Raw genomic sequence first — 24,158 nt, 5'->3', positions numbered from 1 at the left:
CTCTCCATTTCTCTCTGTCCTATCCAACAACAATGACATCAACAACAATAACTACAACAATAAAACAAGGGCAGCAAAAGGGAATAAATAAATATAAAAAAAAAATTACAGGAGTACAATTCCACACCATTCCCACCACCAGAGTTCTTGTGTCCTATTCCCTCCATTGAAAACTACAGTGCTTCTCCCAAAGTCACAGATACAAGTTGACTATTATTTCTATAACTATCTGTCATATAGATATTTTTATCCATTTTCCTATGGTCCTGCATTTTCTTTTATTTTTTTTCAAGATTTTATTTCTTTTTAATGAGAAAGTTAGGAAGAGAGAGAAAGAACCAGACATCACTCTGGTACATGTGCTATCAGGGATTGAACTCAGGACATCATGCTTTAGAGCCAGTGCTTTATCCACTGAGCCATCTCCCAGACCACAGTCCTGCCTTTTCTAAAAAACAGCTACACTTATTACTTTTTTTTTAGATTTTATTTTATTAATGAGAAAGATAGGAGAGAGAGAAAGGAGAGAGAGAGAGAACCAGACATCACTCTGATACATGTGCTGCAGGAGACTGAACTCAGGACCTCATGCCCGAGAGTCCAGTACCTTATCCATACCTTATCCACTACACTACCTCCCAGACCACACTTACTACTATGTATGAATGTTTTTTCTTTTTTCCCTCTATTCTCTCTGGGTCCTAACAGATTTGGGTTTCAGAACCCTCTAGTCATCTTCCTCTAACATTTATCCCTCTCTAGGAACGTGTACCCAAGTTCTTTTTAGGGTGCCGAAGGTGGGAGTTCAGGCTTCTGTAGTTTCTTCTTGGCTGGGCATGGGCATTGAGATGCCTCTAGCTTGTTTCTGTCTTTCTCTAGTGGGATAGGGCTCTAGAGAGGGGAGGGTTCTGGGGCACATTGGTGAGGTCATCTGCTCAGGGAATTCAGGGTGAAATCATAGTAGCATCTGCAATTTGGTTTCTGAAAGGCAATAAAATAGGAAGCGGGACAAAATGTTTATTAATAAACAAGAACCAGAAAGTAGGAATAGAGCAGGTGAGAATAGGGGTGTTAGGGTGGTAAGAAGTTAGAAAGTCTATTTTAGGATGTTCCTGGGAGCCCATGACTTCAGTAGTTTTTGCTTCAACTTAATAGTTTACATGGAAGTGGACTAAAATTAATGTCTGGGAAGATGGCATCAGAGTTGAGGCTAGATCTAGAAAGCTACATTAGGGCAAAGATAGCTCCCACTATTTTTACAGTTGATTTAATTTTGTACAAAAGTATTTCAGTGGGGGCCAGTCAGTGGCGCACATGGTTAAGCGCACACAGTACTAATCACAAGGACCCATGCAAAGATCTGAGTCCAGTCCCCTTGCTTCCCACCTGCAAAGGGAGATACTTCACGAGCACCGAAGCAGGTCTGCAGGTGCCTGTCTCCTATCTCCCCTTGCCCCTCAGTTTCTCTGTTCTATCCAATAAAATGGAAAAAAAACAATGGCTGCCAGAAGCAGTGGATTCATAGTGCTGGCAATGAGCCCCAGCAATAACTCTGGAGGCAAAAAAAAAAAAAAATTTCAATGCTTATGCAAACTGACTCTCATGCCTGAGGCTTTGAGGTTCCAGATTCACCCCTCACACCACCATGGAGTAGTGCTCAGGTAAAAACAAAAACAAAAAGCAAACAATAAATAAATAGCTGAACAGATGTGTGTGCGTGATGCTACTCCATTTGACAATGAATTTATCCAGACATTTATAAAAATTGCTTTTGTATGTGGTTTGGGATGTTGAATGTGGGAAAAATTTAAATAAGTTGACTGATGCCTGAAGTTACATTTTCAGTCTTTCCTTAACTAGGTTGTGGCGTTGATCCATGTTAAAATGTAAGCATCTGTCTAGAAAGGTTTAAAATTAGGCTAAAGTTGAAGGTTTGGTGCTGAGGGGGTGACTCAGTAATAGTCTCCTGTCTTGCATGCATGCATGAATCCTGCATTCAATCCCCAGCACCACATAACCCTGGAGGCAAAAAAAAAAAAAAAGTTCATATGTCTAAGTTTTGTGAAAAGTCTGGCATATTTGAAGCCTTTTTTTTTTTTTTTTACAGATTTTATTTATTTATGAGAAAGCCAGGAGGAGGAGAGAGAGGAAGAACCAGACATCACTCTGGTACATGTGCTGCTGGGGATTGAACTCAGGACCTCATGCTTGAGAGTCCAATGCTTTATCCACTGCGCCACCTCCCAGACCACTTGAAGCCTTTTTTATTACGTTATTTTGTTAGTACTTTTTTTTTTTTTTTTTTGCCTCCAGGGTTATTGCTGGGGCTTAGTGCCTGCACCATGAATGCACTGCTCTTGGAGGCCATTTTCCCCCTTGTTGTGGTTATTATTGTTGTTGTTGATAACATTTATTATTGTTGTTGTTAATGACGTTCGTTGTTGGATAGGACAGAGAGAAATGGAGAGAGGAGGGGAAGACAGAGAAGGGGAGAGAAAGATAGACACCTGCAGGCCTGCTTCACCGCCTGTGAAGCGACTCCCCTGCAGGTGGGGAGCCGGGGGCTCGAACCGGGATCCTTATGCCGGTCCTTGCGCTTTGCACCACCTGCGCTACCACCCGACCTCCTTGTTAGTACCTTTTTATAAAGACACAGAAGGCAGAAAGAGCATGAAAGAGACTATAGCACCAAAGCTTCCATTAATGTGGTGGAGACAGGCTCGAACTTTTGTTACACAAATAGCAAAGCAGCAGAATATCCAGAATGTCCTGTTTAACTCTTTTTACTCACTTTCTGGATTTTTTGCATTTTGGGGACTTTGTACAAGCACACTTTCATTGCTCCAGACCAACTTTTTTTTTTTTTTTTTTTGCCTCCAGGGTTATTGCTGGGGCTTGGTGCTGACACTGTGAATCCACTGCTCCTGGTGGCCATTTTCTTCTTCTTTTTAACTGGGGGTGCACCACCACCTGGCCCCCTTCAGTGTTACTTTATTAAATGGATTGGAAGGTAAGAGTCATGAAGACCAACTGGAGTAGTATCTAATTTTACATGAGTTTGATCTGCCCCTCCAATTAATGAAAGCTTAGTGATAGTAAAACATTTTGGGGGCCGGGTGGTGGTGCACCTGGTTGAGTGCACATGTTACAACGTGCAAGGACTAGGGTTCAACCCCCCACTCCCCACGTTCAGGGAGAAAGCTTCATGAGTGGTGAAGCAGGGCTGCAGGTATCTCTGTCTCTCTTCCTCTCTATCTCCCTCCTTCCCTCTCCATTTCTGACTATCTCTATCCAATAAATAGACAACTTAAAAAAAACCAAAATATTTTATCAGAGATTATTTAATGCTACAAATAAACAGCATTGGTCTGGCACATTTGACTCTGGGAATCAAACTCAGGTCCTCAGACTTTAGAGTCCAACACTTTACTTCAGCATCTCCCAAGCCATGATAATAAAATTAGTATTCATTTTCATAACGATTCACCCAACCATTCCAGAAATAGAAATTGAGCACCCATTATCACCCAGGCTGTGTTCTAGTAATGGGTAGAATACAGAACATTTGGAAGTCGGGCAGTAGCGTAACAGGTTAAGCACATGTGTCGCAAAGTGCAAGGACCGGCATAAGGATCCTGGTTCGAACCCCGGCTCCCCATCTGCAGGGGTGTCCCTTCACAGGCGGTTAAGCAGGTCTGCAGGTGTCTATCTTTCTCTCCCCCTCTGTCTTCCCCTCCTCTCTCCATTTCTTTGTTCTATTTGACAACAATGACATCAATAATAACTACAACAATGAAACAAGGACAACAAAAGGGAATGAATAAATATTAAAAAAAAGAACACATTAAGGATCCTGGTTCAAGCCCCCAGATCCCCACCTGCAGGGGAGTCACTTCACAGGTGGTGAAGCAGGTCTGTAGGTGTCTATCTTTCTCTCCCCCTCTCTGTCTTCCCCTCCTCTCTCCATTTCTCTCTGTCCAACAATGACATCAGTAATAACTACAACAATAAAACAACAAGGGCAAGAAAAGGGAATAAATAAATATAAAAAACTAAAAAGAAAAAGAACACAGAACATTTAACTCCTGCCTTCATAAGGGCTCCTTTCATCCTTTGTTTTCCCCCTTTCCTCCCTCCCTTGTGTTCTTCATTCCTCTCTTCAATCACTTTGATTTATGGGATTACTGCTGAGATGGATTCCACATCTTCCTAAACTTAAGTGTTAGCACACCTCACTCTCTGCCAACCCATCTACCTGCTCCCCCAAATAGAGTACTGGGTCCTCAGCCCCTTAACATCCTCTCCCATTTCTCATCATTGTCCCTGGATCTACTATGAGAGATGACAGTCTATTACAGTTTCACCTTGTATTTTGCCTTGCCATACAGTATTGAGGAAAATAGATAATTTCTTAATATGCAACTTAATCCAACATCTGATTAGATATGATAGATTATCTTACCATTTTTTTCAGTGTTAAATCTACCAACTCTTGTATTGCTTCATCACTCTCTTCTTCAGATGACTGTTGGTATAGACTATTCTTCAACATGTTAAATATTTCTTCTTGAGAAATATAGCCATCACCATTCAGATAATAAACTTCAAAACAAACTTTTCAAAACACAGAAACAGAGACTCGTATAAGAACAACAAACAATCTCATCCAGTGTTATTTCATTATGTAATAAAGGATGATAAAAGCATATGTTGTCTTTATGGTAGAGAAACTTTAAAATAAAGAGTTCTATTACACTGTCTACAGAAGTAAACACTTCTGGGGTGTGAAAAGAGATTTTTAACTTCTGGATTTTGAGATTAAGAATATAAATATGGCAAGGGGGACAGTTGTTGGCCACTTGGTAGAGTGTTCAAGGTACCATGTTCAAGGGCCCAGGCTGAAGTCCCTAGTCCCCAACTAGGTACAGAACCTGAACAATGACTCTGGTGCCAATACAAACAAAACTGTAAGGGGGAGAAGGGAAATAGCAGTAGTTTACACAAAAGATTGCATGACTGAGGCTCCAGAAGTCCCAGGTCAATCCCTGGCACTACCATAAGCTGGAGCTCAGAATTGCTCTGGTAAAAAAAAAAAAAAAAAAACACTGGGAGTAGCATATTGGCTAGAGCATTGTACTTAAATAAACGCATGAGGTCCTGAGGTAGATTCCTAGCATGGAATATAACAAAGTAACGTTCTTGTAGTCTCTCTCTCTGTATGTCTCTGTTTCTCATTAATAGATAACTCTTTTGGGGGCTGGATGGCAACACAGCGGGTTAAGCGCAAGGACTGGTGTAAGGATCCTGGTTTGAGCCCCCAGTGTGAGCCCCGGTTCCCCACCTACAGGGAGGTCACTTCACAAGCAGTGAAGCAGGTCTGCAGCTGTCTTTCTCTCCCTCTCTCTGTCCTCCCTTCCTCTCTCGATTTCTCTCTGTCCTATCCAACAATGATAATAAGGGCAACAAAAGGGGAAAAAAATAGCCTCCAGGAGCAGTGGATTCATAGTGCAGGCACCGAGCCCCAGCAATAACCCTGGAGGGAAAAAAAAAAAAGATAAATCTTTTTTAAAAAAATGTTATGATGGGGAGGTGGGCAAGTGGTACATGTAGTTAAGGGCACATTACCACACCAAGGACTTGGGTTCCAGCTTCTGCTCCCCACCTGCAGAGGGGATGCTTCATGAGTCATGAACAGGTCTGCCAGTGTCTCTCCTTATATCCCTCACTATCTCCCCCGCCCCTCTCAATTACTCTGTGTCCTATCTAATTAAAAAATGCCCCAGAAGATAGGGAAGCTTCCTAAGGAGGGGATGGGATACAGAACTCTGGTGGTGGGAATTGTACCCTATCTTATCACCCCAATCTTGTCAATTATTATTAAATCACTAATAAAAAAAAAAGAAAAACAAGATTAAAAAAAAAAAGGCCATCTGATGCTGTGTATTCGTAGTGCCAGGACAGAGCCCCAGTGATAACCCTTGTGGAAAAATCAAATAAACAAAATAGAATATTATGAAATTATGAGAAAGACTAATTTTCAATACATTATGCATATTTATGTATATACCTCAATATTATGATTCTCTTCTTACATAAGACCATACAAAAATGGGGGGGGCAGACAGTGGTGTACCAGGGTAAGCACAAGGATCCCTGTTCGATCCCCCACCTCCCCACCTGCACGGGGTAGCTTCATAAGCGATGAAGCAAGTCTGTGGTTGTCTGTCTATCTCTCCCCCCTCTGTCTTCTCCTCTCTCAATTTCTCTCTGTCCTATAAAAAAAAAAATCAAAAAGATGGCCACAGAATCAGTGGATTCACCCCAGTGATAGTCCTGGAGGGAAAAAAAAAAGTATACAAAACTGAAGTATACACTTTACTATGTCATTGACATAGAACATTTTCCTTTTGAAAAAACATTTATTTTAATGAGATACAGGCAGTGGAGTCAGGCGGTAGCGTAGCGGGTTAAGCGCAAGTGCCCCAAAGCACAAGGCTCGGCATTAAGGATCCCGGTTTGAGCCCCCCAACCCCCACCTGCAGGGGAATCGCTTCACAGGCGGTGAAGCAGGTCTGCAGGTGTCTATCTTTCTCTCCACCTCTCTGTCTTACCCTCCTCTCTCCATTTCTCTCTGTCGTATCTAACAACAACGACGACATCAACAACAACAACAACAATAATAACTACAACAACAATAATAACTACAACAACAATGAAAAAACAAGGGCAACAAAAGGAAAAATAAATATAAAATAAAAATAATGAGATACAGGGAAGAGAGAGACATAGAGAGATTATCAGAGCACTGTTCAGCTTGGTTTAAGGTGGTGCTGAATATTGAAGCTGGGGCCTCAGAGCCTCAGAGATGGGTTTGTTTTTTTTTCTTGCATAACCATTATCCTATCTCCTGAGCCTGACCTAGAATATTTTCAGTATATTTGTATAGTGAGTCTGTCACTTCCTTGGGGTGTACCCATCAGTACCACCGAAAATACCAGTCTCTCCCTGGAAAGAGACCTCCATCTCAACTGTGTAAGCACTACTATAGCTCACTCTTTCCTACAAATCACCTAGCACAGATTCTATGAGCATAGTAGTGAAGAAGTTCTTGAATTGGTAATATAGTTAAGTGTTTTAGCAAAAACCGTAAAGCCAGGTATAAAATTGTAAAGCATCACATTAGCATAACATTATTTTGTTTTGTTAAATTTCTCCTATCTATAGCTTACATATGAATTTGAAACACTGTCCTATTAGTAGTATCCCCTCCCCCAGGTGAATATATCTATAAATATATATTAAACATAGTTTAGGAGACAATTTGCCTAATAGAGCACATGCCCTACTGTGCATGCAGGTGCACCATGGAGGAGCTTATGGTGAGTGGCATGATGCTATGATTTCTCTCTCTCGAAATAACGTAGGACAAAAAGTTGAGCAGGTATGGTCTGGGAGATGGCACAGGGTTAGAGCATTGGACTTAAAAGGATGAGGTCAAGACTTTAATCCCTGATATCACATGTTCCAGATTAATACTCTCCTTCTCTTTCTCATGTTAATAACTAAATCAGTCTTTAAAATAAAAAATAAGTATGGACCGACCAGTCAACGCCCATGTTCAGCGGGGAAGCAATTACAGAAGCCAGACCTTCTACCTTCTGCAACCCACAATGACCCTGGGTCCATGCTCCCAGAGGGATAGAGAATGGGAAAGCTATCGGGAGAGGGGGTGGGATATGGAGATTGGGCGGTGGGAATTGTGTGGAGTTGTACCCCTCCTACCCTATGGTTTTGTTAATTAATCCTCTCTTAAATAAAAAAAATAAATAAATAAAAATAAAAAAATAAAAAAAAGGGCTGTGGAGACCACTGAGTTCTTTCCTTGATGCTACAGAATAAAGGTATATGAAACATGTTTGGGAGTGGGAGTAGAGAAGGAAAAGTTACTGAGCTGCGATGCATCAAGTATTCCTGTATTCAATGTCACAATGATCTTTTAGTTTATATTAATATTACAAGAATTTACGTCCATGAATCTTGGATTCAGAAAGGCTTTGTACAAGAACACTGCAATAAACTTTAGTGTCAACAGTATTTCAATGCTAGCCTGTAAAAAATTAGACCAGAGAAAAGAAAAAGTCATGAAACAACAAAACATATAAATATTAAAGAAAGTCAGTGGGGGGCCAGGTGGTGGCACACCTGGTTGAGTGCACAAGTTACAATGCACAAGGACCCACGTTCAAGCCCCCCCAGTTCCCACCTGAGTGGTGAAGCAGTGTTGCAGGCATCTCTCTGTCTCCCTCTCTACCACCACTTCTATCTCAATTTCTGGTTGTCTCTATCCAATAAATAAGTAAAGATAAAAAAGCCTACATGCAAGAAAAAAAATATATATATAAAAGAAAATCAATGTTTAAAAAAATGTTTCCATCATTTTCAAAAGGTATGTTGAAGGATTTATTGCCATATTTTCCCCAATTTGTTGCCTTTATTGTTGCCGTTATTGTTATTGTTATTGGATAGGACAGAGAGAAATCGAGAGAGGAGGGGAGACAGAGAGGGAGAAAGATAGACACCTACAGACCTGTTTCACTGCCTGTGAAGTGACCCCCCTCACTCCCCCAACACCTCACCACCACCACCACCACCACCCCCCCCCCCCCCCGCAGGTGAGGAGCCAGGAGCTTGAACAGGGATCCTTACGCTGGTCCTTGAGCTTCGCGCCATGTGTGCTTAATCCATTGCACTACTGCCCGGTCCCTACATTTTGAAAAATATTAAAAGTATGCACTAGGTGCAAAATTGAAACTATGTTACTATGTCAGTAATTTCATATAGAAATCTTACACTTGAGCTTTTCTTCAAAAGTCCCTCGAAGAAACACTGATAATCCTTTAACCCACTCTTTTACATTTATGTGATTATCATTGTCTTTGTCAAATGCACAAAATACTGAAAAAAAGACATAAGCATGATGTAATTTAGAAATATTTTATAATTCGAGAACATGTGTAAGTACATGTAAAAAACTTTCCTGTTGAGTTATGGCTGGAAAAGATTCTGACACACTCTTGAAAATGCCTCAATGGCTGAAAATGCTTTTTCCAGATTTTTTTTTTTAACCTGAGCATTGCTCAATTCTGGCTTATGATGGTGTCAGGGAATGAATTTGGGGACCTCAGAGTTTCAGACATGAAAGTATTTGTGTTTTGTATTCACTAAGTGCCTAGACCAACAGTGAGGTTCATCAGTGTGATAATTTTTAGAGTGGTAAATTCTAAAGGATTTGCATATAATTGAGAACAAATTACAAAACAATGTATTATTTTAAAAATTATTAACAACGAGTGGCGCAGGAGTGGCATAATGGCTGGAACTCTGGACCTACAAGCATGAGCTACAAAATCAAATTACGGTGACATTCTTGTCTCCTCTCTGCTGTCACTCATAAATAAATCTTTAAAAATCTAGCAATGAGACCTTAATATTAGCAGAAAGTACAATATTAATGACTTTGATGGGGCTGAATTTTAATTGCTTTATACAGTGTAACAAAGTTAGGAGTAAAAACTTAGCTGTTAGTAAAACTGACAGAATAATATCAAGCCATTTCTTAAATATATGACTTTTCCAAGATGTCAACTTACCATTAACATATTCATTTTCTGACAGAAATAGTTTCATGACATATGCCTACAGTTTGTAAATTAATTCAAAGAAATTATTAAGAAGCACATACTTGGAGGCTGGATGGTAGTGCACTGGGTTAAGTGCATATAGTATGAAGCGCAAGGACCAGCACAAGGATACTGGCTAGAGCCCCCGGCTCCCCACCTGCAGGGGAGTCGCTTTACAGGTGAAGCAGGTCTGCAGGTGTCTATCTTTCTCTCCCCCTCTCTATCTTCCCCTCCTTTCTCAATTTCTCTCTATCCTCTCCAACAACAACAGCAGCAACAATAATAATAATGGAAAAAGGACCTCTAGGAGCAGTGCAGGCACAGAACCCCAGTGATAGCCCTGGAAGAAAAAAAAACCACATACTTATCTTTCTGAAAAAAAACATAGCAGGACTGGGCAGTGGCACACAGTTGGTTAAGTGTACATTATGGTGTGCAAGGATTTTGGTTCAAACCCCCAGCTCCCACGTGTAAGAGTGAAGCTTCACAATCGGTGAAGCAGTGCTGCGGGTATCTCTCTTTCTCTTTTCCTATCTCCCCCTTCCCTCTCGACATATAAAAATGAAAAATAATTGTTTTATTTTTTTATTTTATTTTTTTCGTAAAATTTTTAAAATATTTATTTTATTTATTCCCTTTTGTTGCCCTTGTTGTTTTTATTGTTGTAGTTATTATTGTTGTTGTCGTTGTTGGATAGGACAGAGAGAAATGGAGAGAGGAGGGGAAGACTGAGAGGAGGAGAGAAAGATAGACACCTGCAGACCTGCTCCACTGCCTGTGAAGGGACTCCCCTGCAGGTGGGGAGCCGGGGTTCGAACCGGGATCCTTATGCCGGTCCTTGTGCTTTGCGCCACCTGCACTTAACCCGCTGCACTACAGCCCGACTCCCGAAAAATAATTGTTTTAATTTATTGCTGGCTGTTAGTAGTATAACTGAGAAATTTTGAGCAAATCGGTATTAAAAACCATCTTCATAATAAGAATTAACTAGTTTTTATTGACAGTACTACCAGAACTACTTTTATAACTTGAAGTTTAATAGATTTTGATGAAAACTGAACATAATACATATATATTACGCAGTAATATTTGGAAGTATAAAAATTTGTATGCCATATATAAATATATTTTTTGCCATTTCAATTTGACCTATTTCAGTCTCCTATGACTTCTTACCCCTATTCATTAGCATGTCATCAGTCATTCCAAATATGTTGTGCAGAATCTCTTGAAATGTGTTACGGTCTATTCCAGTTTTATCAATTCTCCCATCAGTTTTTACTAAGTTTTGGAAAAGTCTTATGAGACACTCTATTTCACATTTTTTGACTGCAAAATGAGAATAAGAATCAATAAAAATTAAAGTTACTGAGCTCTTCAATCCAATTAAGTGTGTTTTCAGTAATACATGTTGTCCTCATAATGCTAGACACATAATAAAAATGACAGGACTTGAGTTTTTTTTTTTTTTTTGCTTCCCCCCCTTTTGTTACTCTTGTTGTTGTAGTTATTATTGTTGTTGCTGTTATTGATGTCGCCATTGTTGGATAAGACAGAGAGAAATGGAGAGAGGAGGGGAAGACAGAGAGGTGGAGAGAAAGACACCTGCAGACCTGCTTCACCTCCTGTGAAGCGACTCCCCTGCAGGCGAGGAGCAGGGTCTCAAACAGGGATCCTTATGCTGGTCCTTGCACTTTGTGCACTTAACCCACTGCACTACCACCCGACCCCCAGGACTTGAGTTTTCACGGGGGTAGGGAGGGAGATGGTTGAGGGTGAACCAGTCCATCACACATTACTTTATATGAGGACTGTGTTCAAGCTTTTTGTTGTCTTTTCTGAAGGGGGGATGACGCAGGCACCGCCGCCATGCGAGCTGCTTGACATGGTACCAGCTTTGCAGGAAGCTCAGCAGGTCTGGACTCTCCAGGCCAAACTGAAACCATCTCGCCTTTTGCCATGTATAGGGCTTGGGATTAAGCTCTGTATGGTCTTAATAATATTTACCTGTGGCCAGGCTCAGAGCCTGACCAATGACAATAATAATGACAAAACCTGCACTGCACTCTGTAAGATTGATCATAATGGAACAAGCAATATCAGTAATGCAGATTTTTTCAGGAGGCCCCAATAGGAAAAAATGTTTTCCCCTTTATCTACACCACTTCCTTTAGTATTCCCCCTAAAATATAGAGAAAGATTGGTGGTTCCCATAGTAGAGAGGCCACCTTATATAGCATAATTAATTAATGGAAAGTTACGGCACCTGCCTAGATACAATGGGCCTCTTAATCTACCATCCACCACTATGCTCCCACTTCCTTATGCAGGAATAGTACACAAGAACCTAGGTCACATAGTGAGCATACACAGAAGATGGATTCCAGCTAGAGAGTTTAACTTTATGGAGAGGCTGGCCAGGTCAGCACCACCTTGGTGCCTTCTCAGCAAGGAACAAAACTCCTTGATCAAACAATGGAACAGACTTTATGAAAAATGGGCTGCTCAATTTATTTAAGGCCCCTAGAAACATAACAAGTTTGAACTTTCTATGAACCACAGCTTCTGATGCATAAGGGCAAGAGGATGACATAAACATACAGGTAGAATATCAATCTTAATCAATAGGACATTTGTCTAGCCCACAGGTACAGCAATAACAAAAACCACAGAAACTGTGATGTGATCTCTAGGGAGAAAAGTGCCCCTGGAATGTGAATGTTCCACAAAGCAGGTGTTCCCTACCTGTGCTGTTCTTACTTAGTGATTTTTGTTTTAATGAACTAAGCCTTATGAGACTATAAAAATAAAGTTCTGTTTAAGTATGACAGAGATGTCTGCTTGAGCTTGATTTAGCATCAACTCACTCGTCTCTCATTCTTCATTCTGCGCCACGCCCCTCCTCCTCCAGGTTACCCTAATAACCTGATGGGGCTGGCCCCCAGCAGGGGCAGGGGGAAGCTTCACAAGCTGTGTACTGCTACAGGTGTCTTTCTCTCCCTCTCTTTCCTTTCCTTCTCCATTTCTTTGTATCAAATAAATCAGTTAAAAATATATTTTAAGACAGCTTTCATAGGGGTCCAGGGGATCATTCCGACCGTAATGTGCTTGTTTAACTGTGAGGCTTGGGCTCAATCCTTGGTGCTATGGGGATATGAAGAAAGGCACCAAAAATAACTGAGTGCATGGTGAAGCAATGTTTTTGTCTCCATTTCATCTTTCAAAATAAAAACTGTCAATCACTGATTTAGTCTACAGATTTCTCCACTGTAGTTGTTCTTCCTTTCCACAAAAACACCACCACCCCTGCATCTTGATGGAACCTGAGCTGAAGCCTAAAATAATTTTATCTTCCGTGTCCTACAACCAAGTTAGAAGCATTACACCAGGAACATTAGGCTCCAGGCAGTGAGGCTCCAGGTTAAGTGCACACAGTACCAAGAAAAAGGACCTGCTCAAGGATCCCAGTGGTTCTCTGGCTCCCCACCTGCAGTGGGGTCACTTCACAAGTGGTAAAGCAGGTCTGCAGATGTCTTTCTCTTCCCCTCTCTAGCTTCCTCTCCCCTCTAAATTTCTCTCCATCCTACCCAGTAAAATAGAAGAAATGGGGAGCCAGGTAGTAGCATACCGGGTTAAGTGCACAATGACTGGAGCAAGGATCCTGGGTCGAGCTCCTGCTCCCCACCTGCACAGGGGTCACACAAAGCGGTGAAGCAGGTCTGCAGGTGTCTTCTTCGCCCCCCACCATTTAAAAAATGTATTACCTTTGTTTATTTATTGGATAGACTGTCAGAAATCAGAAGGGAAGGGGGAGATAGAGAGGAAGAGAGACAGAGATACCTGCACCCCTGCTTCACCACTTGCAAACCTTTCCCCCTGTAGGTGGGGACTGCAGGCTCAAACCTGGGCCTTGCGCATCCTAACATATGCGCTCAACCAGGTACACCACCATCTGGCCCTCTCTCCTGCTCTATTTTCCCCGTGCCTCTCAATTTCTCTCTGTCCTACCCAATAAAATAAAATAAAAAGTGGTTGAAGTAAAGCAAGTTTTTATTTTTTCTTCCAGGGTTATCAGTAGGGCTCGGTACTATGAATCCACTGTTCCTGTGGCCATTTTTTCGGATATGACAGTGAGAAATTGAGAGGGGGTGGGAAGATAGGGAAAGAGACAAAGATACACTTGCAAACCTGCTCCTCTCCCCATGTCTCTGCCCACAGGTGGGAAGTTGGAGGCTCCAACAACCCGGATTCTTGTACGGGATCATGCTCTTTGTACTATGTGTGCTTAGCCCAGTGGGCCACCGCCTGGCCCCCTACAGCAAGTTCTTCAATCTGCAGAAGACCATTGAAGAGAAGGTTCTCAAAGCAGCAGCAAACCTAGCATCACACTCATTAACTTCTGATCTTAAAGCATCTCAAACTACATGAAGAAGGAAGTAGTTAAGGCTCCACTCAAGATTATAGAAAAACCTAAAAAACTTGTCTCCATTTACCTCATTTGCTTGTATGCCAGGGAGTGTGGGGGTGGGTTGTGACTTTAAAAGGCGTGCACCTTGAAGATTCTCATAAAAGATTCTGAGATGGCGCGAAGCGCAAGGACTGGAGCAAGTATCCGGGTAGGAGCTCCCCCTCCACCTACAGGGGGGGTCACCTCACAAGCAGTGAAGCAGGTTTACAGGTGTCTATCTTTCTCTCTCCTGTCTTCCCATCTCTCTCGATTTCTCTCTGTTCTATCCAACAATAACAGCGGCAACAACAACAATAACAACAAGGGCAACAAAAATGGACAAAAAAGACCTCCAGGAGCACGGGATTCGTAGTCAGGTACCGAGCCCCAGTGATAGCCCTGGAGGCAAAAAAACAACAACAAAAAAAGCTGAGATTAGGCAGGAATTATCACCATGATTATTGTTGGTTTTTTAATTTTTTAATATTTATTCCCTTTTGTTGCCCTTGTTTTACTGTTGGTTATTATTGTTGTTATTGGTGTTGTTGTTGGATAGGACAGAGAGAAACAGAGAGGGAAAGGGAGAGAAATGGAGAGAGGAGGAAAGACAGACACCTGCAGACCTGCGTCACCACTTTTGAAGTGACTTCCCTGCAGGTGGGGAGCTGGGGGCTAGAACCAGGATCCTTACGCCAGTCCTTGTGCTTTGTGCCACGTGTGCTTAACCCGCTGTGCTACCGCCTGACTCCCCACCATGATTATTTTTAAAGGTACCTCAGCATTTTAGTTTGAGTGGAGAAGTCTGCTGATAGTCTTATGGGTTTTCCCCTGTATGTGACTTTTTGTTTCTCTCTTGCAGCCTTTAGGATCCTTTCTTTATCCTTCTTTTCATTGTAACTATGATGTGTCTTGGTGTCTTCAGGTTTGGGTTGATTCTGTTTGGGACTCTCTGGGCCTCTTGAATGTCCTTTCTGTTGTTCAGTTCTGGGAAGTTTTCTTCTATAATTTCCTCTAGAATGTTTACTTCCCCTTCCTCTCTTCCTCTGGCAGGCCAATTATACGATGTTACTTCTTTTGAGATCATCCCATATGTCTCTGTGGTTGTTTTCAGTGTCTCTCAATCTCTACTTGAGCTCTTTTACTTCTTTCTTAGTTTTCTCTAGCTCATCCTCTGTCTGGCTAATTCTGTTTTCTGCTTCTGTTAGTCTGATTTTCCTTCCCTCAGCTTCTTTCTTCAGTTCAGCTATTTCAGCTTTCAGTTCTCTAATTACTTCAAGGTAACTAGTATTTTCCTTGAGTCTCATCTGTTGTTTCCCTAATTCTGCTAGTCCTTTCCTCCATAGTTGTCTTCATTTCTGTGATTATTAAATTTATTATTGCTTGCATAGTTTTCGTATCTATGGTTACCTCTGATTTATAGTTTCTTCTGGGCTCTTATTTTCAATAATTGTAGTGGCAGTTTTATTTGCTCTTTGTTTAACCATTTTTTATTGATTTTTTTATGTTCTGTTGTTCTTCAGTTGTTGTGCTTTGAGTATAAGCCACACTACACTAAATACCTTTATACCAAATGTAATCACCAACCTCAGAAATTACAATAGTAACTGAAGTAAGGATTGAAGCAGTTTAACCCAATACTAGTTAGCCAAACAATGCCTCCAGTCCAAGAAAAAATAGCAACCAATTCCAAATGAAAAAGAGAAAGGAAAAAAGGGATAGTGAGAATAGACAATTATGTAACTCTACTGTCCACTGTAAATTCTAGGGGTAGCAAGAGGAGAAAGGGAAGTAGAAGAGACACACATAAAGAGAGTCCACTCTGAGTCAGATTTCTTCCCCAAGATAATTCACAAACAAATATCAGTGAATTCGGGGATTTGACTTCCGGAGGCGGAGCTACGAGCAGCAGATGGCTTTCTCTCCTCTCCTCTCCTCTTCTCTCCCAGATCAACTAGGAATACGAAAGGAGACCACCGGGACCGAAACAAGACAGGACTAGAATGACCACAGGAACCCAGTAAATCACTGGTGAGTACAAACACATGTGGCTGGTGACAGAGAGGAGAGAGGGGCCTAAGGAGAGATTAAGTGACTGCTAACAGTTCAGCAGTTTATCAGTTGAGACACCACCTCCAGTCTGCTCCACCAACAAGGGGACAGCTTAAGGGAGGAGAGGACTCCCCAGAGACTCACCAAGTGCAACTCTGAGTCTCCATTGCTACTACCCTCAGAATCTGGAGCAGCAACAGGAAGGGACACCAGGTGACAGAGATCTAAACAGGAAACTCAGAAGACCTATACCTTGGTGGCATAGATGAGGGGCTGTGAAAGTCTCTTTGCATAACCACTGGATTATCTCTGCCACACCCTGCTTTATCTCATGGTCAGGAGTCAGTGATTAAGCTAAGAAGCCTATTGATAGTTTAAAAGCCCTCAGGCTCCCATAGCCTACAGGGAAGGAAAAAAAAAAAAAAGAAAGAGGCTTTTAAACCACTGAGCTCCAACTCAGGGATTGAAATAACTGTTAACTTACACCACTGTGAACCCTTTAATTAACTTACTTAGACACAAGTCAATCCAGGCAATAGTGATCAATAATTTGAAAAGTACTGATAAAGGGAACTCATAACATAATACAAAAAATGGTTAAAACAACAAGAAAAAATATTGGAGAATTGAACCAGCACAAGAGTCCAGCTAAAAGTCCTCCAGAGGGTGAAGCACAAAATAATGAGTTCAACATCCAAACATTAGCTAAGGAAATAATAACAGGAGTGAGTAAAGAATTTGAAAAAAATGTAACCAGAAATGCAGGAACAACAAATGAGAACATGGAAGAAAATACTAATTATCTCATGGTTATTAAAGAGCTGAAAGCTGAAATCACTGAGCTAAGAATACAACTAGCTGAACAAGCTAAAACAGTATCAGAGCAGGGCAACAAAATAGATGAACTCCAGAAAACAGTAGAGGGCAGAGAGAATAGAATCAATGAGGCTGAAGACAGAATTAGCAAGATCGAGGACGAATTAGAGACAACTAAAAAAGAAGTAAGAGATCTCAAAAAGAGATTAATAGATGCTGAAAACAACAACAGAGTCCTTGGGATGACTTCAAAAGAAACAATATACACATTATTGGCATACCAGAGGAAGAAAGAGAAGGAGAGGAAGAAAGAATTTTCCAGGCCATAGTAGCTGAAAATTTCTCTAGTCTAGACAACATCAAAGACATAAAAATTCAAGAAGCCCAGAGGGTCCCAAACAGAATTAACCAAGACCTAAAGACACCAAGACATATCATACTTAGAATGGAAAGGAACAAGGATAAAGAAAGGATCCTGAAGGCTGCAAGAGAAAAACAAAGAGTCACCTACAAAGGAAAACCCATAAGATTAGCAGCAGACTTCTCCATACAAACACTACAGGCCAGAAGAGAATGGCAAGATATCTAGCGAGTGCTCAATGCGAAAGGCTTTCAGCCAAGAATACTATATCCTGCTAGATTGTCATTCAGACTAGATGGAGGCATCAAAACCTTCTCAGACAAGCAACAGTTGAAGGAATCAACCATCACCAAGCCTGCCCTGAAAGAACTTCTGAAAGGTCTCCTATAAACAACCAGACCACCACAAATAGGACATATATCAAAACACTCTAAAACTCTACAAGAATGGTGTTAAAATACCTTCAATCTTTGATATCAATAAATGTCAATGGCCTGAATTCACCTATTAAAAGACACAGAGTAGGAAGATGGATCAGAAAACACAACCCAACAATATGCTGTCTACAGGAAACCCACCTAACTCAACAAGACAAACACAGACTTAAAGTGAAAGGATGGACAACTATCATACAAGCCAATGGCCCACAAAAAAGGGCAGGAGCAGCTATTCTCATATCTGAAATGATAGACTTTAAAATAGATAAGATTAAAAAAGATAGGAATGGACACTACTTAATGCTCAGAGGATCAGTCAATCAAGAGGACTTAACAATTATTAACATCTATGCACCCAATGAGCAGCCATCTAAATACATCAAACTTGTACTGAAAGAGCTACAGCAATATATAAACAGTAACACAATCATAGTAGAGGACTTCAACACCCCACTATCTTAACTTGACAGATCATCCAGGCAGAAAATCAATAAAGACGTAAGGGAGCTAAATGAAGAGATAGATAAACTAGAACTACTGGACATTTTCAGAGTCATTCATTCCAAGAAACTGGAATACACATTTTACTCAAATCCACATGGATCATTCTCAAGGATAGACCATATATTAGGCCACAAAGACAGCATCAGCCAATTCAAGAGCACTGAAATCATCCCAAGCATCTTCTCAGACCACAGTGGAATTAAACTAACACTTAACAATCAACAAAAGATTAGTAACAGTGCCAAAATGTGGAAGCTCAACAGTACACTTCTTAACAACTTCTGGGTCAAAGAGGAAATCAAGGAAGAAATCAAAATGTTTCGAGACTTCAATGAAAATGAAGACACAAGCTATCAAAATATTTGGGACACAGCTAAAGCAGTCCTAAGAGGGAAGTTCATAGCTATACAAGCACACATTAAGAAACAAGAAAAAGCACAAATAAAAAGCCTGATTGCACATTTTAAAGACCTAGAAGAACAACAAAGGAACCCTAAAGCAACCAGAAGGACAGAAATCACTAAAGTTAGGGCAGAAATAAATAACATTGAGAATAGGAAAACCATACAAAAGATCAACGAAAGTAAATGTTGGTTCTTCGAAAGAGTAAACAAAATCAACAAACCTCTAGCCAGACTCACAAAAAAAAGGGAGAAGACCCAAATGAATCGGATAGTAAATGAAAGAGGAGATATCACAACAGACACCACAGAAATTCAACATATCATGTGAGGCTTCTATGAACAACTATATGCCACCAAGCTAGAGAACCTGGAATAAATGGACGATTTCCTAGATACCTACCAACTTCCAAAACTAAGTAAAGAGGAAGTGGATAACATGAACAGGCCCATCACAGCTAATGAAATTGAAAGTTATCAAAAATCTCCCCCAAAATAAAAGTCCTGGACCAGATGGTTTTACAAATGAATTCTACAAAACCTTCAAAGAATAACTAATACCTCTACTTTTAAAAGTCTTTGAGAAGATTGAAGTCACTGGAATACTGCCTGCCAGCTTCTATGAAGCCAACATCACCCTGATACCAAAAGCAGACAGGGACACAACCAAAAAAGAAAACTACAGACCAATATCTCTGATGAACATAGATGCGAAAATATTGAACAAAATTCTAGCCAACTGGATACAGCAGTATATCAAAAAGATTGTCCATCATGACCAAGTGGGGTTTATCCCAGGCATGCAAGGTTGGTTTAATATACGTAAATCCATCAATGTGATCCACCACATCAACAAAAGACCAAAAACCACATGGTCATATCAATAGATGCAGAGAAAGCCTTTGACAAAATACAACATCCCTTTATGATCAAAACAATACAAAAAATGGGAATAGATGGAAAATTCCTGAAGATAGTGGAGTCTATATATAGCAAACCTACAGCCAACATCATACTCAATGGTGAAAAACTGGAAGCATTTCCACTCAGATCAGGTACTAGACAGGGCTGCCCACTATCACCATTACTATTCAACATAGTGTTGGAAGTTCTTGCCATAGCAATCAGGCAAGAGCAAGGAATTAAAGGCATACAGATTGGAAGAGAAGAAGTCAAACTCTCCTTATTTACAGATGACATGATAATATACATGGAAAAACCTAAGGACTCCAGCAAGAAGCTTTTGGAAATCATCAGGCAATACAGTAAGGTGTCAGGCTACAAAATTAACATTCAAAAGTCAGTGGCATTCCTCTATGCAAACACTAAGTTAGAAGAAATTGAAATCCAGAAAACAATACCTTTTACTATAGCAACAAAAACAATAAAATATCTAGGAGTAAACCTAACCAAAGAAGTGAAAGACTTGTATACTGAAAATTATGAGTCACTACTCAAAGAAATTGAAAAAGACACAAAGAAGTGGAAAGATATTCCATGTGCATGGGTTGGAAGAATTAACATCATCAAAATGAATATATTACCCAGAGCCATCTACAAATTTTATGCTATCCCCATCAAGATCCCAAGCACATTTTTTAGGAGAATAGAAAAATGCTACAAATGTTTATCTGGAACCAGAAAAGACCTAGAATTGCCAAAACAACCTTGAGAAAAAAGAACAGAATGGGAGGCATCACACTCCCAGATCTCAAACTGTATTATAGGGCCATTGTCATAAAAACTGCTTGGTACTGGAACATGAATAGACACACTGACCAGTGGAATAGAATTGAGAGCCCAGAAATGAGGCCCCACACCTATGGACATCTAATCTTTGACAAAGGAGCCCAGACTATTCAATGGGGAAAGCAGAGTCTCTTCAACAAATGGTGTTGGAAACAATGGGTTCAAACATGCAGAAGAATGAAACTGAATCACTGTATTTCACCAAATACAAAAGTAAATTCCAAGTGGATCAAGGACTTGGATGTTAGACCACAAACTATCAAATACTTAGAGGAAAATATTGGCAGAACTCTTTTCCACATAAATTTTAAAGACATCTTAAATGAAACAAATCCAATTACAAAGAAGACTAAGGCAACTATAAACCTATGGGACTACATCAAATTAAATAGCTTCTTCACAGCAAAAGAAACCACTACCCAAACCAAGAGACCCCTCACAGAATGGGAGATCTTTACATGTCATACATCAGATAAGAGTTTAATAACCAACATATATAAAGAGCTTGCCAGACTCAACAACAAGACAACAAATAACCCCATCCAAAAATGGGGGGAGGACTTGGACAGAATATTCACCACAGAAGAGATCCAAAAGGCCGAGAAACACATGAAAAAATGCTCCAAGTCTCTGATTGTCAGAGAAATGCAAATAAAGACAACAATGAGATATCACTTCACTCCTGTGAGAATGTCATACATCAGAAAAGGTAACAGCAGCAAATGCTGGAGAGGGTGTGGGGTCAAAGGAACCCTCCTGTACTGCTGGTGGGAATGTCAATTGGTCCAACCTCTGTGGAGAACAGTCTGGAGAACTCTCAGAAGGCTAGAAATGGACCTACCCTATGACCCTGCAATTCCTCTCCTGGGGATATATCCTAAGGAACTCAACACATCCATCCAAAAAGATCTGTGTACACATATGTTCTTGGCAGCACAATTTGTAATAGCCAAAACCTGGAAGCAACCCAGGTGTCCAACAACAGATGAGTGGCTGAGCAAGTTGTGGTATATATACACAATGGAATACTACTCAGCTGTAAAAAATGGTGACTTCACCGTTTTCAGCCGATCTTGGATGGATCTTGAAAAAATCATGTTGAGTGAAATAAGTCAGAAACAGAAGGATGAATATGGGATGATCTCTCTCTCAGGCAGAAGTTGAAAAACAAGATCAGAAAAGAAAACACAAGCAGAACCTGAAATGGTATTGGCATATTGCACCCAAGTAAAAGACTCTGGTGTGGGTAGGGTGGGGAGAATACAGGTCCATGAAGGATAAATGACATAGTGGGGGTTGTATTGTTAAATGGGAAACTGGGGAATGTTATACATGTACAAACTATTGTATTTACTGCTGAATGTAAAACATTAAATCCCCAATAAAGAAATAAATAAAAAAAAATATATCAGTGAATTCAGAAGGCCGAAGGAGGAAGAAAGAGTGAGAGAGAAAAAAGAAAAGCAGTGAAAGGAAAGAGTTTTGTGTGTGTGTCTGTATTTTTAATTAGCTAGGAGGAGGGAGAAGGGGGAGTGGATAGAGGAGGTAGGTAAAGTGAAACAAGTTCTTCTCCCAATGGATAGGACACCCAGTCACCTAGCAATGGAATATACACTAAGAGTTAATTTTGCTCAACCTGAAGGGGGGGGGGGAACACATGTATATATAATAGTAATAATAAAATAGAATAGAGTAAAAAAACCCCTAACAGTCAGTCTGCAGCTTGGATGGCTCCTGATTGCCTCTCAGAAAGGAAAAGGGTTGGAATGACAACCCTGGTGAGCCAAGAATCTTGATAAAGAAAAAAAAATGCAGCTCTCCAGGCCCTGGGGTCTGATTATAGGGGAGGGGAGAGGGGTGTGCTTCAGAAATAGTCAGAAAATTTCCTTTCTTTTTTTTGTTTCCTAACCTAAATTGTGCTATAGTCACCTCCTTGGTGTCACCCTTAGGACCCCTTATTTACCGTCCTGCTGAAGGCCAGGTATCCCTACCCTTTCCAGCAGTTGTTGTCAGAGTTCAGGACAACAGTTGCTTCTAAGTCACCATCTTGGCTCCACCCCCCTTACCTCAGAATTTGAATGATTCCTCCTCCATCTGTTAGATTTTCATCTGCTATTTGAAAGTACCAAGTTATTTTACTTTTCCTTCTACAGTAGCTTATATACCTGTACTAATCTTGAAGTAGAGGAATTATCTGCTATTTAAGAATTTATGCCAGATAGCTGGTCAAAGTAAGACATTATAATTAAAAATCTCATTTTAGACTATAGTAAAATCTGGATTAGCAGAAAATCCCTAGTCACTTAATGTCATACAGATTATCAAACCATTCTTTCCATGTTTTAGCACACCCACTGATAAAATGCATGGAGATTATTGAGATCAAAAACATTACATAGAAAAATAGAACTCTGGGAGTCGGGCTGTAGCGCAGTGGGTTAAGCGCAGGTGGCGCAAAGCACAAGGACCGGCATAAGGATCCCGGTTCGAACCCCGGCTCCCTACCTGCAGGGGAGTCACTTCACAGGCGGTGAAGCAGGTCTGCAGGTGTCTTTCTCTCCTCCTCTCTGTCTTCCCCTCCTCTCTCCATTTCTCTCTGTCCTATCCAACAACAACAATAATAACTACAATAAAACAACAAGGGCAACAAAAGGGAATAAATTAAATATTAAAAAAAATAGAACTCTTTGCACATGCAATGTATAAGGACCCAGGTTCAAGTCCCCAGTCCCCACCTGCAGGGGGAAAGCTTTGCTAGTGGTGAAGCAGTGCTGCAGGTATTTCTCTCTCCATATCTCCCCCTTCCCTCTCAATTTCTGGCTGTCTCTAAGAAATAAAGATAATAAAATTTAATAAAACAGAGCTCTCTAAGGTAACTAAGGACTTACGTCCATCTAGCATGTCATTTTTATCTGAATAAAGTTGTTTAGGCAGTGTCTGGTCAGTACTTACAGCTCTTCACAGTATTACTGACAGATTCCACCAGTTTATTTAACACCCTCTGATCCATGTTGAATATGGCTTCAACACACTGCAGGTTTCTTAGATAACCTAGCTCCAAGCTTGGGCATTCCGGGATGCCAGGTTCTACAGTTCAATATTCCCATACCCAACAGAATGTCACCCTGGCAACATCCCAGCAACCAAACACTGAAGGTTAAGTTAAAAGATATAAATAATGGCTCTTAGCACTCAGTATGAATGCAGTAATTCATTAATATTGTGATCTAAAAATATTTAGCAAATTTACTATTTATCTTCTCTTTGGGATCAAAATGGTACTTGATATTACTTCCACAGTATTTTAATTTTTATATTTATTATTGGATAGAGACAAGGAAATTGAGGGGAGGGGAGATATGAAGGAAGAGATGCCTACAGACTTGCTTCATCACTTGTGAAGGTTTCTCTCTGAAGGTGGGGGCCAGGGGCTTCAACCTGGGTCCTTGAGCACTGTAATGTGTGTGCTTACCCAGGTATGTCACTGTCTGCCCACCCGCCAATGTTTGGGTAGCATAAATTCTACAGTTGAAAATGTTTTCTCCCATTTGAACTCATTATAACTCAGATTTCAAAAAACCTTGAAATTGAAATATTTTCCTGTGTTATTCACAAAGATTAAATCTTTAGAAATTCTATTAAAAAAATTTACCAGTGTCAAGTGGTAGTGCAGCAGGTTAAGTGCACATGGCAAAAACTGCAAGGACAAGCATA

At 40.5% G+C, this 24,158-nt stretch overlaps 1 protein-coding gene across 3 annotated transcripts in view; it reads right to left on the bottom strand.

Moving 5' to 3' along the window:
- LOC103113033 (calaxin-like) overlaps window positions 1-24,158 on the bottom strand; it is a 27,885-nt gene extending 3,727 nt beyond the window's left edge. Inside the window, exons 1-4 of one of the 3 annotated variants that reach the window (XM_060196238.1) lie at window positions 23,397-24,158; window positions 10,857-11,009; window positions 8,851-8,955; window positions 4,463-4,614 (exon numbers count right to left, since the gene is read on the bottom strand). In XM_060196238.1, coding sequence (XP_060052221.1) covers window positions 4,463-4,614; window positions 8,851-8,955; window positions 10,857-11,009; window positions 23,397-23,454 — 468 coding nt within the window. In that variant the 5' untranslated portion in view covers window positions 23,455-24,158. The other 2 variants (XM_060196239.1, XM_060196240.1) reach the window with 2 other exon arrangements.

Source organism: Erinaceus europaeus, chromosome 8, assembly GCF_950295315.1.
Source record: "Erinaceus europaeus chromosome 8, mEriEur2.1, whole genome shotgun sequence".
NCBI lineage: Eukaryota > Metazoa > Chordata > Mammalia > Eulipotyphla > Erinaceidae > Erinaceus > Erinaceus europaeus.
The sequence above is the reverse complement of the archived record's forward strand: the minus strand, read 5'-3'. Positions and strand labels throughout refer to the sequence as shown.